Source organism: Bubalus kerabau, chromosome 21, assembly GCF_029407905.1.
Source record: "Bubalus kerabau isolate K-KA32 ecotype Philippines breed swamp buffalo chromosome 21, PCC_UOA_SB_1v2, whole genome shotgun sequence".
NCBI classification, from domain to species: domain Eukaryota; kingdom Metazoa; phylum Chordata; class Mammalia; order Artiodactyla; family Bovidae; genus Bubalus; species Bubalus kerabau.
In genome coordinates, this window is record NC_073644.1 from 52,707,703 (window position 1) to 52,721,654 (window position 13,952).

General features: G+C 50.2%; 1 protein-coding gene across 2 annotated transcripts in view; it reads right to left on the reverse strand.

Moving 5' to 3' along the window:
* The window catches only part of MYO5B (myosin VB), a 333,083-nt gene that overhangs the window by 110,189 nt on the left and 208,942 nt on the right, over positions 1-13,952 (reverse strand). For both annotated transcript variants that reach the window (XM_055559254.1, XM_055559253.1), the window contains exons 9-10: positions 9,255-9,364; positions 3,559-3,824 (exon numbers count right to left, since the gene is read on the reverse strand). In XM_055559254.1, the coding sequence (XP_055415229.1) occupies positions 3,559-3,824; positions 9,255-9,364 (376 nt within the window). The remainder of the gene's footprint in view (positions 1-3,558; positions 3,825-9,254; positions 9,365-13,952) is intronic.

Genomic DNA, 13,952 nt, shown 5'->3' on the forward strand with positions numbered 1-13,952 from the left:
GTTTTGGGATGCCACAGAAGAATCCCTTCCCGTAGCCATACTGTTTGTAAATACAGCCTAGTGACAGGAAGGACCTTGAGCGAGGAGGGAGAAGGTCAGAGAGGGCGACAGCTAGAGTGTCGGGTGTGAGGCCCACTCTCAGGAAGCTGAGAGCACAAGGCTCAATGGGTTTCTCAGAGCATCTTTTCTGAAGGCTTCTGAAAGACACCTAGCAGGTGTGTAAGTCCAAAGGAAATAAAGCTGAAAGACGGCATGACTGGGAGGGGAGAGGACTGCAAGCAGCTCAGTGTAAATCTCAAACTTCCACCAAATGCTGCCATTTTCCCCCAGGTTAATAAATGATGTCACTGACCTGTTGGATCAAAACCAGTACCTCCAAGGGGGGATTCAGGATGGGGGACACGTGTACACCCGTGGCTGATTCGTGTTGATGTATGGTGAAAGCCACTACAATATTGTAAAGTAATTAGCTTCCAATTAAAACAAATTAATTTAAAAAAACCCAATACCTCCAGATTCAAGTCACCTGCTTTCTTGTGGTGAAGTTTTTGGTTTTAATCTCCTAAGAGTTCATTCCACACCCTCTGACCAGAAAAGAAAGCCCAAATTTATACAACGATTTCTCAGCAGACCAGAACTGCTGAGGAGCACGCATATGCAGCGTCAAGGTTGTCCGTAAGCGCTTTGGCAACCAACAGCCCAGTGACACGGTGGCGAGTTAACCCTGAACCTACCTCGCCATCCTGAACTCTGCCCACAGCGCGTGGGGCCAACTGACTGAGCGGCTGGAGGAGGAACTGTGTGTGGCATCTCTCTTCCCAGGAGGAGGCGAACCACTTTCTAAATATGACCGCTTTATGACAAGGTTCGAAAAAGTTAAGTTAGCTTCCAAGAAAGAACAAGGACTTTAAACAGAGAAAACAGCACAGCGTGCCTGGAAGGAAGAACCAGGGGAGGGAACGCCTGAGAGGGCTTGACCGGGGGCTCCTGCAGGGGGACCTGGTCTCACTGGAAAGCTGCCAGAAGTTCTCAGAGGAACCCAGGGCTACATGGAGATAAGGGCGACAGGTCAGAAGCCTGCCCCAGAAACAGGACACGGAGTCCTGTGGATCCCCATTCCTCCACCAACAAGCGCCCCTTCAAACCACAGACAAGTCTCCCCTGTGATCTACTTCTCCCCGTTGCGCAGTCACAGGGCCTTAGAGAAAATGAACTCTGTTATAAAAACCAATAAACTAAATGGTCGGGAACTTCCCTAGCTGTCCAGTCGTTAGACTTGGCCTTCCAATGCAGGGGTTGCAGGTCTGACCCCTGGTCTTCGAGCTGAGATCCTACATACCCCATGGCCAAAAAAACCAAAAGGTAAAACAGAAGCAATATTGTAACAAATTCAATGAAGACTTCAAAATGGTCCACATAAAAAAAAAAAATCTTAAAAACATTAAACGGCAAATACGAACACACAATCCCAGCTTGCCAAGGGACCAGCTGACACCTCAGACTCAGCAGCACTAGGCGCCCAACTCACAGTCACCCCCCCTCCTCGTTAGTAAGCAAAGCCTCTCACTGGGGGCCCCTTGGAAGGGGGGCAACCGTGTGTAAACTCAGGACTGCTGAGACAGTAGGCACCTCTAACAGAAGCGAGGCGTGACAGTGTGCAGCGCATCAGGAGCACTGCAGCCATGGTATTTCTACGTGCGACTAACAACAAGGAGTCTCCACGTTAATCTTCCCACACTGAAAACTCAAGAAAAAAACAGATTCTTGCCCAGGGAGATTAAGAGAACAGGGTCAGATGCGGCCGCCTGACTTTCTGTGGGTCTTACATCAGAAGGCAGTGCTAAAGCGCAGTTTTCTGGAAACCCAATTACCTGAAAACGCTCATGGCACAGGGATGAAGGACAGAATTCGCCGCTGACAGCTCAGCAGTGCGTTCCCAGGGCATACAGGCTCTTCTGCATGGCTCTGCCCGGGGAAATCAGAAGGACTGAGCCAAAGCAGCAGCGATGGAGCAGAGGGCAAGCGGGGTGTCCACAGCCACTCAGCGAGGGCCCTGCAGAGCCCCGAGAGGGAGCGTTGTCCTGTCTCCCCAGGCCATCCTCCCCTGTGCTCCTCCTCACCTAGGACGTGGCTTTTTCCCTACTGTCCAGACCGAACTCCTCTTCCCCAAGTGGCTCCCCCACCACCCGGGTTCTCTTCTCTCTCTGAAAGACCCCGTTCAAGCTTCACTTTCCACAGGAAGCCTGTCCTGACTGTGCCCACAAGTGTGCGCTCTTCTGCCTTGATGCTCGCACAGCGCTAAGTGTGCAAACCCTCACATGGACCCTGCTACAATTTCTTCTGTTGTCTCTTGTATTACTCTCGTGCAGTGACTTAATTCTTTAGCAAGTTCTCAAGGCCTTTGCAATGCCAGAAATCACGTGTCCTTCTTGCATTCCTGCCATGGTGTGTGACAGGGTTTCACTGGAAGCCCCGTGATGATCGCGAGCAGCAGAGATGGAGCCGGGCAGCCTCTCTCTCTGCTCAGGGAAGCAGCTGCTTCCAGAGGAGGTTCTCCTCTGCTACAGTCGGACACAGGGCAAGCGCCAGCCCACCGGTCCACCAAACGCTCTATTCATCACGGCTTTTACAACGCCGCACTGCTATGGGTCTGAATTCCAATTTGAAGACAGAAGCCATGACTCTTAGGATATAAAGAATCCAGGGGGATTTCATCTATCATTACCTTCATGAGGGCAGGTCATTGATCATAAGAGTAGTGCCAGTGAGGTTTAAACCCAGTATGCGTCTTTTTAAGCAACTCCAGAAGGACCTAGAATGAATTTCAGAGAGACTGTGGCTCTGTTAGTTTTGAGCAATGGAAACTCAAGACCAGAGGGGCTGTGATCTGCAGAGGGTCATTCAGTGAGCTGGTGACGGCTCTGAGTCAAAAAGGCAGTCTCCCAGTGCCTACTGAAGTACTCTTTCCACATGCCAGGTTGCCTCTCCCTGCGAGATACACTACGGTAACAGTCGTTTCCACTAGGCTAGAACTGTGAAATGAAGAGGAACTTGAGGAATGACTACCCGCAGTATCAACCTGTACAGCACTGGGCACGATTATAGCACTAAAGCAATCACCCTGATTGGGGATACAGTGAATGAGGCTGGACGACAGACTTAAATAAAACATAACTGAAACACAAAACCCGAATGCAAGTTCACAGAAACCTCCGGTCTGATACTGGCTAGCCCCCGCCCTCTCTGAACCTCAGCTTCCCAGTAGGACAAAGGGGTACCTGCAGGGTTTCTCAGTGGGGGAGCCACCGGTGTTTGACAAGGTCCACTTTTCTGTGGGACTGTCCTCCATACTATCGGACAGCTAGCACCCTGGCCTTGGGCCACCAAGTGCCAGTAGTGACCCAGACACTGTGACAACCACAACCTCAAATGCCCCCTCCCCCCCGTATTTCACAGTCCCCTGGTTGAGAACCCTCAAGAAGGTCTCCGGGGTCCCCGCTGGCTGGAAGATACCAGCAGGAAGACACCAGCGACCGGCAGGAAGTGGCGCGGGCCTACCCGTAGATGTCCAGGACTCCAATGAAGGAGTGCTGCTTGAGGGAGGTGTGCAGGGCCTTGTTGACGTGCTCCACGATCCAGTGGAACAGCTGGGCATAGATGTGCTTGGCCAGGGCATCGCGCGCGTTGACCACCTGCTGCAGGGACATGGTCTTGATGTAGGTCTCCGAGGTGGTGACCAGCTTGCGATGGCACAGCCAATGCTCCATCTGACTGAGCTCCACGCCCAGCAAGCGGCAGAAGTCGCTCAGGTGCTCATCTTCAGGCTGGAAGAGACCCAGGAGAAGGGTTCAGGAGGGGCGTGGAGGACAGACCACGCCCTCTCCCCTCTCGCCAGCTCTAGGCCCCCAGAACCCCATCTCATCCCCAGCCACTGCCCCAGGCGTCTCCTGCACTCTCACACCACTGAGTGATCATCAGGGCCCAGAAAGTGTGGCTCAAACTGATAATACCTGCTGGTGTTAGTCGCTCAGTCATGTCCTACTTTTTGCAACCCCATGGACTGTAGCCCACCAGGCTCCTCTGTCCATGGGACTCTCCAGGCAAGAATACTGGAGTGGGTTGCCATTTCCTTCTCCAGGGGATCTTCCCCAGCCAGGGATCGAACACGGCTCTCCCACACTGCAGGCGGACTCTTTACCCACTGAGCCACCAGGGAAGCCCTAAGGACCCGCTAAAGGCCAAGTAATCAGTAGGGCTTTAAAAAACACCTCTGCGTTTGCCCTGTCCCCGCCTCCACCGCCAGCGGCTGCAGGGTAACGGGAGGAGAGGGTTTTCGAGTGAAGGGAGCAGAATGAGAACTGAGAGCTTAGGAATGGATAATCCACCAAGAGTAAGGGGCTAGAAGGCAGAATCACAGTGATTGCAACTTCCAGCTGCAGAGTAGTGCTCTGTCCACAGCCCAGGAGAGGGCCTCAGTTTCGAGCATTATCTCGAACTGACCCACAGCCCAGAGCAGCGCGCTCAGCAACGGGCCCTGGGCTGACCACCCCACCCCGGCCGGCAATAGCACACTGCCACTGCCTCTGTCCTAAGTCGCCAAGCAGAGCTGCTTTCATCTTAACCTCAGACCTACACTCAACTTATATGTGATACTAAACTCATAGCCCCAAACTTATTATCTTCTTTAAGCACTTGCCATGTGGGAAAAAAAGTGATTTTAGTGGAAAGCTAGGACAAATGGTAAAAGTAAGGGACCAGTTTTGACCAGGGAAGAATATTCGGAATGCTATAACTTACATTCATGTTTAGAGCTGGGAAAAATAGGAATGCCTCGCCATACAGGCGAGAAGCTGAATCCCAGAGAAGTGCAAGAACTCACCCAGGTAGCCAGCTGCACGTGATCCTAACCCTTACTGACCCAAAGTACCAATCTTACCACCTGGCCCTTGAGTCATTGATAACCAAGTCACCCAGAGTCTCATTTCACCCAAGTGTATGAGTCTCCTGGGTCACTCTTGCTGCCCATTAACGACTCCCCTCAGAAAACCTGCTTTTCCTCTCCAGGTTTTTGCTGTATTCATTTCCACATCTGAATCCCCCAGGGAAAGCTGGTAACCCAGCCATGAGCCTGCTGGAGAGCTTCAGGACTCTGAGGTGGAAAAGTAATCCAGGAACACCCTGAGCTACCTCCTAATGGCCCTGAATTGCTTATGGGACTCATTTTCTGATGAGGCTGCCATGGAAGATGTAAATGTGGGGCCTGTTCAATGAAAATTAACACAGATAACTGTACCACTTTCCCAGGCCATTTTTTCCCTCCTACAAATACTTAAAATCCATCTACCCAAATACACACAATTACAAAACAATAAAATGTCAGAGTAGGAAATAACCTCCCCAAATCAGGAAGGCCACAGGTTTTCCAGAGTATGGCTTGTGGAATAATAGTTACAAAGACCAGTAATTGGCTGTACCCAACACAAGTGCAGGGGTGGGGAGAGTGACTGTAAGTTGAACATGGTGGGAGGGGCTTGTTAACATACCCTGTCACACACACACACACACACACACAGAGAAAGAGAGATTTCACAGAGCATTTCCTGAACTTAATTGACACAGACCCTTAACTTCCTAAGAAATTGCCTAGGGTTAAGGTTCTCAGGAAAATACTTAGGGATCATTATTCTAATCCAATCCCCTTTATTTTTCACATGAGAAAAAACAGGGTGAAATAGAAGCCCCCTGCCTGTGGCCCAGAGCTCCTAACCAGGCTCCGGGCTCCGGGCTCGGGCAGAGAATCAGCTTGGGCTGGGGCGTGGGAGGACTCTGCCTTTTCACTCACTCAGCTGGTGGGGCAGCTGTGGCCGCTTCTGGCCAAGGGCCTTCTACCCTGCAACTCTCCCCTACCCCGCCACCACCACCCGCCCTCTCCTGCAAACAGAAAGCCCTATGTGATAGCATTAAGTGCCTGGGGACAGCTTGGCAGGCAACAGGTTCGGAGGTAGCAGGTGTCCAACTTGTTAATCTGACCTGTTACCAAGAAGTCCTTAACTGCTAGGCAAAGCACTGAGCTGAATTCCCTGACATGTAAACGGCCCACTAGCAGCAAACATGACTGCCCAAGGCCTGCCCGCAGCCTCTCTCCCCTCCCTGTCATCTCTCAGGTGAACGCAGTACAGAAAGAACCATGAGTTCTGGAACTTTCTGATCATCACCATGGGATGGGTTCTTATCCGCTGTGGTAGGGCGTGGCTTGGCCGTAGATACTTCTGACCATTGATTAAAGGTGATGACTGAAACTGATTTAATGCCATGCAATTACATTTAAGCTTAATTAAATGATGCTAAACCCATCAAAAATGGCCAGCATCATAGGCAGCAGATGAGTTTTGTGGGCCCCAATTGCCAAATTCAAGTAACAAATTGCCTCTGGTGTCCAAGTAATTGCATGCTGCTGCATCTCCAAGGTAACTGTGGCAGGCAGGGAACATATTTTCATGCTTTAATTACAAATAAAAACTACCAAGCAGAAGGCACGGTGCATCTGGACCGACAGCCTTTCCAGCAGGAGGTCCACCCTATGTACCCGAGGCACAAACCGGAATTGCTACCAACCATTTAGTGAAGCATTTCCCGAGCGCACACGGCATGCCCAACACTGTTCCGGGCACGGAGGGATCGGACACCAGGCTGGTGGAGGACCACCCAACCCCCGGGGACCGAGAAGCAAGGCTGGCGGTGGTCTGGGGGAGAGAGCACTGGCCAGGCTCTGACTTGGCTTTGCCTTGAACCGTCATGATGACCTTAGAGAAAGAGTTTCTCTCTCTGGGTCTTAGTTTCTCCAATCCCGTGAACGGAGGGCGATGTAACGACAAGGATGAGAACAGTCAAGAACGCAAGCCCTTGAGCCCTGTGCCAAGCACCCCCACCTGCAGACGGGAACACAGACTCCAAGGGGAGTCACTATCAGTAAACGGCAGAACCCGGGTTTGAGCCCTGGCAGTCCTGACCCAAGACTTCTCTCTCCCAGTTGGTTCTCGACACAGCCTCTAACTGGAGACTGAGACCTGCCTAGACCACACACCTGTGCTCAAATCCTCTGACTCCCGTCACCTCTCAGGGAAGGGCCTCCTGCGCCACGTGGTGGCCATGCCTCCAGCTGCCAGGCGTCCTCCCCCATCCCTTCACCACCATCTGTGTCCTCTGTCCCCTCTCCAAGTGTGCCCGATACCCCTCCTTCACAGCCTTTGCACACACACTTGTGGGTGCCAGTGTGCGTCAGGGCTGGAGAACAGGAGTCACGGTCCCTGAGCTTAGAGGGGGAAGGGCATCGATGTGCTGCCACCAGCGAACATTCACAGGCCTTCCCCCCGAAGGTCCCTGCAGAGGCTGGTGTGGGAGATCCGCTAGAAGATCAGAGTGACACTTCACTACTAGCAGAGCCTTAGCTTTCGAGGGAGAGGGCCCCACCCCACCCCCGAGCACAGGTGCCCAGAGGCTCTCTGGCCCTGGTCCTCCCGCCTTGCCGTCAACCCCAGCCAGGGCCCCTCCACTGGCTCACTGCGCCCCGCTGAGCCAAGGGAGCCCCGAGAGCCACCCATCTGCTTAGCGGGTGTCCACGGAGTCCTGGGCCCTGTGCTGGGTGCTGGCGGGTGTTCTCATGGGCTTTGGAGTCTCACGAGGGACAGAGATGCAGCAAATCGGCACATAATAAATGTAAAAGTACAACCACCCTGAGAGGGTCGGAGGAGAGGGGTGAATGTGGTAAGAACCCACGATGGGGGTGTGGCCAGGTTGTCACTTTGAGAAGAGAAGACAGGGGTGGGGGTGGTGGGGGGAGGCCAGGGGACATCTGTCACCGTTCCTGCATTTCTCCACCGACACAGGAGCTCTCCAACGCCAATCTTCCCGGACTCACCCGTCCCCGGCATGAGGCAGAGTATGGGTGCCCTGAGGAACCAGGGGGCATTTACAGGGGTGTGGGGGGTAGAGAGGCATGGACGCTCTGTGCTTCAGTGGCTCTAAATACTCAGGCCAGGGGGTGTCTGGCTTGTACTAGGGCCCATCCATCACTCCCCAATCAGTACGGCACCAGGTTCTCCACTCACCACAATCTGTCTCACAGCATCATCACTGCCTACTGCACTGCCCTGTGACACACACGCACGCATACACACACAGGCACACGCACATCCACGTCTGGGGACACCAAGCACGGCCCAGCTCCAGCGTTTCCTGCTTTCACACGGACTGCAGATTCCACGCTGAGGGTGCTGGCAGCCCTCCTCGGCTCCAAACCCAAAGCTATTATTTCTCTTTTAGGGAAGATGTATGGGGGTGGGACGGGGCGATGAGCTCGGTCAAAGGTCTTCCGCTCCTCTGAGGCAGGGCCAGGTTTAGCTGAGTTATAAAATACACAGCGGAAAAAGCATCAGCTTGTGAGTGGCGATGACACTCATGCCCACGTTCATTATCCACAGCGTTGTCTTCTGTATTTCCCCACTTACTTCAATTCTAAGTCTTTGGTAGCAAGAATCGTGCTTTGTACCTCCCAGGACTTGGCCATAAATGGACACGAAAGACCTAAAATAAGCAACTGCAGACTCACTCACGCAAGGTCAGAAGACCAGTTCAGTCCAGCCTGACACCATCACACACCAGAGAGCACACAACACGCTGTCTGTACTGCTTGTGACTGGCGGTGCTTCCCCATCCACCTATGAAGACATTCTTTATCTACATTGGGCACCAGGAAAACAGTCATTAAGAGCATCTACAGAGCACTTCCCAGTTTGCAACCCAGTCTCAATGTTCTCCTTTGTACTGTCAAAATCCTGGCCACTGCAGTCATCAATCCTGCCCACCCGATTAGACTGTAAGCTCCTTGGGGTCAGTCACCAGCATGGTGTCCAATACCCCTTCACGTGCAGCAAGCACAGACCAGAAGTACTCATGAGCTGACCACACTCTGTAGAATCCCATGGGCTTCAGGATACTTGGGAAACCAAACCATCAAAAAGAATTTATTGAATAACCCCTAAATTCCCTGCCCTCAGGGACAGAACCTTGATGGCAGCTGGTTTGAAAAGGATTTGCTCCTTTAAAAAATTATCAGCAAGGAAACAGAAACCGTTACTCTTAAGAATAAATAACCTATGAATGTCCTCTAAGTGCAAAGGCATCTCAGTTGTACAAAACTGGAGGGGCAGAGTGAAGTGTGCACACGTTATCTCCAGCGCTGGAGGGCAACTTACTGATACTCTACAGGATTCACCATCGCGCTCGGCTTGAATCTCCACATTTCCGAGGTGCAGGATGGAAGCAATTATCTTAAAAATGCTTATCTGATGGGACTCTCTCACTCCTGGGGGAAAAAAAAAATGAATGACACTCAATATCCATGGTAGGATAGAAAGGATGTTTTACTTTCTTTTTAAGGACTTTAAAAAAAATGTTACATTTTCCTTTCCAGGCCAATGACTCCCTAAAATGATCCAGGATCCTCACCAAGTAATTACTTCTCACAGTAACAGCTCAGAGGGCAAAGGGGCTCCTCGGACTAAAAGAGAAATATCTTCATGGTGATTGTCCTGATCAAACCAGATGGGTCACAGGACCGTTTTAACTTCTCTGAGAGCAAAGGAGAAGCAGCAATTGTGCAGACCCACTTTGGGCTTTATTTCAACCAAGCGCTTTACAGATATTTCTTATGAGTTTAATACGAATGGTCATTTATCTGCAGTCATTTTTGTCTCAATATAATATCCCACAAACATCTGTGGCACACATCTGAAGTGCCAACCAGGGAAGAAGAGGAGAATTTCTCCTGGGGACACTGTTACAGGCTGGACAGCCAGCTGTCCCTTGGCTGTCCCCCTGGGGCTACTGTTTATGACACTATATGCTCCTTAAGTTAGAGACACATACCTATCCGGAGTCCCTGGCAGCAAATACCTACTGTCAATTTTGTTACTTATGCATGTAAGTTATCAAAGACATGGATAATGTCTTAACATTTATATTTAGCTTTAAGGTATTATTTCTTCTTAAAAAATATCTATTTATTTATCCATTTGGCTTCAGTGGGTCTTCACTGTGGCATGTGGGATCTTTCCTTGTGGCATGCAAACTCTTAGTTGCGGAATGTGGAATCCGGTTCCTCAAGCAGGGATCGAACTCTAGTCCCGTACTTTGGAAGCTCAGAGTCAAACTCACTGGACCACCAGGGAAGTCCCATCATTTCTTTCTGGCCGTACTTTGGAAGCTCAGAGTCAAACTCACTGGACCACCAGGGAAGTCCCATCATTTCTTTCTGGATTACCAAATATTTCAGACTTAAAAAAGGCTTCAGACAATACAGTGAACACCAGTCAACCTACCATTCAGTTTAAGAGATAACACAATTATCCCCAAATTCCTCCCCAGGGGCAGTTACTTATTTTTAAGACATTAATTTACTCAAGCTAAAAAAAAAGTCAGTGACACCTATATAAATGGTAGTAAAGATACAAGGATCAAAGCTTTACTCAGATAATCAATAAAGTGGATAACCCAAACATGAACTAGACAAATTAACTCTAGATGTTAATAATGTTGGGCTTCCTAGTGGATCAGATGATAAAGAATTTACCTGCAATGTAGGAGAACCTAGGTTTGATCCCTGGGTTGGGAAGATCCCCTGGAGGAGGAAATGGCAACCTACTCTAGTATTCTTGCCTGGAGGATCCCCATGAACAGAGGAACCTTGTGGGCTGCAGCCCATGGGGTCACGAAGAGTCAGACATGACTGAGCAACTCATACACACTGTCTAAACTTCACAGGGTGAGGGATTTACTTTTTAATTTTTATTACTCAATATCTTCAAAACATACAAATGTTAAAAATTACAACGAATTCCTGTTCTTGTTTCATTATATCCCCAGTGCCTGGCACACAACAGGTGCTCAGGAACATGGGTGGTAGGACGACGATACTGATACTTGTTACACAGAGGGCAAGTGCTTGCAAATGTCTACAGAAATATATTCATCATCCCAACATCTGGTTTTATTTCAACTAACAAACCAGAAAAACAGCCAGAGGGTGAACATTTAGGCACATGCCCTGGTTCAGTGTAACTATGACTGGCAAAAAGAAGACAGGTTAAAGCCAGAGGCTGAAACCCAGGACAAGACAGGAAGCGGACGGTTACGTACCTGTTTAGGGGTTAAAGCACCAGGCTTGCGATCAGAGCCCAGAGGGCTCTCCGGTAAGTCTCATAGAAGAACAAGGGAAGTGGGTGCTGAGCCCGTCACTTTCCTCTCCCCTTCACTTATTCTTAGGGACCAATGACGTGTCCGTTTCCCAAGCCCTAACTACCCTGTCATGGTATGAATTTAAGTAGTAGATATTGAATGCCTGTTGAATCCCAACAGTAGTTAGGATTTCTGCACTATACTGATCAGACAGTCCCTTCTTAACACAGGATTCTCTGAATAGCTGCACCTCTTTCTGGGGAGCAACAAAACAAATTAAAAATAAGCAAACACTAAAACCGCGGGTTGGTAGCCTATGGCTCGTGGCCCACCGCTGGTTTCTCTATATAAAGTTTTACTAGAATACTGTCAGTTCTTACTTTCACATTTTGCCTATAGCTACTTTTACACTATGATGGCTGAGTAGTTGCTACAAAATCAACGTGGTTCAGAAAGCCCAAAATATTTACTATCATGTCCTTTAAGAAAAACTTTGCCAAACCCTGGGATTTAAAAGATGGGACAGGCTTATTAAAGAGTAGGGAAGAGTGGCTTATTAAAGTAATTAATTTTACAAATTCCATGTGCTTTGGCAATCAAAGTACTGAGTCTCCTTAGGGCCTTGGAGGGTGCAACCTTCATCAGCTCAGGCCCACCACTCACACAGGGGCCCTTCTCCCTTCTGCGCAGAATGCTATCCGGCTCGGCGTCAAGTCTCCTCTAAATCTGCTCCCCAGCTCTGGAGAATAAAACAGCTGCGTGATGCTAGGGAAACTCAGGGGTGCCTGTTATCAATTTAGTATCTCTCAGCTTCAAATCTGCCCTTCTCTGCCCTGCTTGGTCACAATGGACCTAGGCCCTGTGAACACTTCCTCTTAGCCTGAGGGTGGCATATCACGCTTGGTCAGTAGAGGGTGCTGCGGGGACTCTGCAAGGCGAGAGCAGCTTTCCCCCTTCCTTCCTGGGTCTGGTCTGGATGTGAGAGTTGGACTATAAAGAAAGCTGAGCACAGAAGAATTGATGCTTTTTGAACTGTGGTTTTGGAGAAGACTCTTGAGAGTCCTTGGACTGCAAGGAGAACCAAGCAGTCCATCCTAAAGAAAAACAGTCCTGGGTGTTCATCTGAAGGACTGATGCTGAAGCTGAAACTCCAATTCTTTGGCCACCTGATGTGAAGAGCTGACTCATTGGAAAAGACCCTGATGCTGGGAAAGATTGAAGGCAGGAGGAGAAGGGGACAACAGAGGATGAGATGGTTGGATGGCATCACTGATTCAATGGACATGGGTTTGGGTGGACCCCGGGAGTTGGTGATGGACAGGGAGGCCTGGCGTGCTGCGGTTCATGGGGTCGCAAAGAGTCTGACACGACTGAACAACTGAACTGAAACTGGTCCCCCTCGGTCATTAGCATTCATCCTGGCAGCCTGGGCACCTCCCAGCTGAGAAACCAGCTGTGTCCGCAGGCCAGGCCCCCCCATTAGAAGCTGCTTCTGAGAAGTTCTGGCTCCACCACACCCTGGGGTATACTGCAGTCTGCTTATACAGACTGGGGCTGGCTCACACCCTGCGGTAGCTTCCTTCACCACCAGAGGGCTTCCTGACCTTGGGGCAGCTGCACCCCCTACAAGTGTTGGAAATCTCAGCCTGGTGTGGGTGGGGGGCTCTCCTCATCACTAGCTCCTGCACTGAATCTCTTCCTCACCCTCAAGATGGTTCTTTTATATCCACTGCTTCTGGGCCCCTGAAATCCTCTTATTTAATAGCTAATTATCTACTATTGCTCTTGTTAACAATTACAGTAATTTTACTCTGTTGGGATAACCAGTGTGGTTTCTGTCTCATGGGTACAAAAAGCAAACCACATATATCCACCAGTTATCCAGAGAAGGGAATGGCACTCAGACTTCAGCACAGGAAGTCCTGCTTTTCTCCCCACGTGGCGATCAGGGTGAGCCCTGTTCAGCCATGTTTTATTTGGACCTGGGATGAAAGGTCCCTGATTCCCAAAGTAAAAGTGCGAAGTGTTAGTCACTCTCAACTCCATGGACTGTGGCCCGCCAGGCTCCTCTGTCCGTGGGATTCTCCAGGCAAGAATACTGGAATGGGTTGACATTTCTTTCTCTAGGGGATCTTCCCGACCCAGGGATTGAACCTGGGTCTCCTGCATTGCAGGCAGATTCTGATCCCCAAAGAACCTAAGAAATGCTGCTCTAGGTTGATCATACCTCTCAGAGGCCAAATGTCCATCAGGGAAGGGCTGGGAAAAGCACCAGGGCCCCCTGAGCCACTCTGTGGATTTCAGGCTAACTTCCCAAGCTTCCCCTTTGTTGGCTGCAGGTCCCAGGAATTTACCACTTCAACTTCCTAGTTAAGCATGGATTGTCTACCACCTTGGGGCTCTTCTCCCCCAGAACTGGCCAGAGAAGGGGGCAGTTTTCTCTAGCTCTACTGCCAACTCAATGGACATGAGTTTGAGCAAACTCTGGGAGTTGGTGATGGACAGGGAGGCCTGGCATGCTGCAGTCAATGGGGTTGCAAAGAGTCAGACACGACTGAGTGACTGAACTGAACTGAACTGCCCTTTAGGACTGAGAAGAACAGAGAGAAATTCTTGTTTTATGGATTCCACTGCTAAGCTCGAGATGGAAACAGCATCAACAGACATAACACTGCCTGAATTACAGAGCTGCCAGATCTTTATGCTCTATTTCCAAC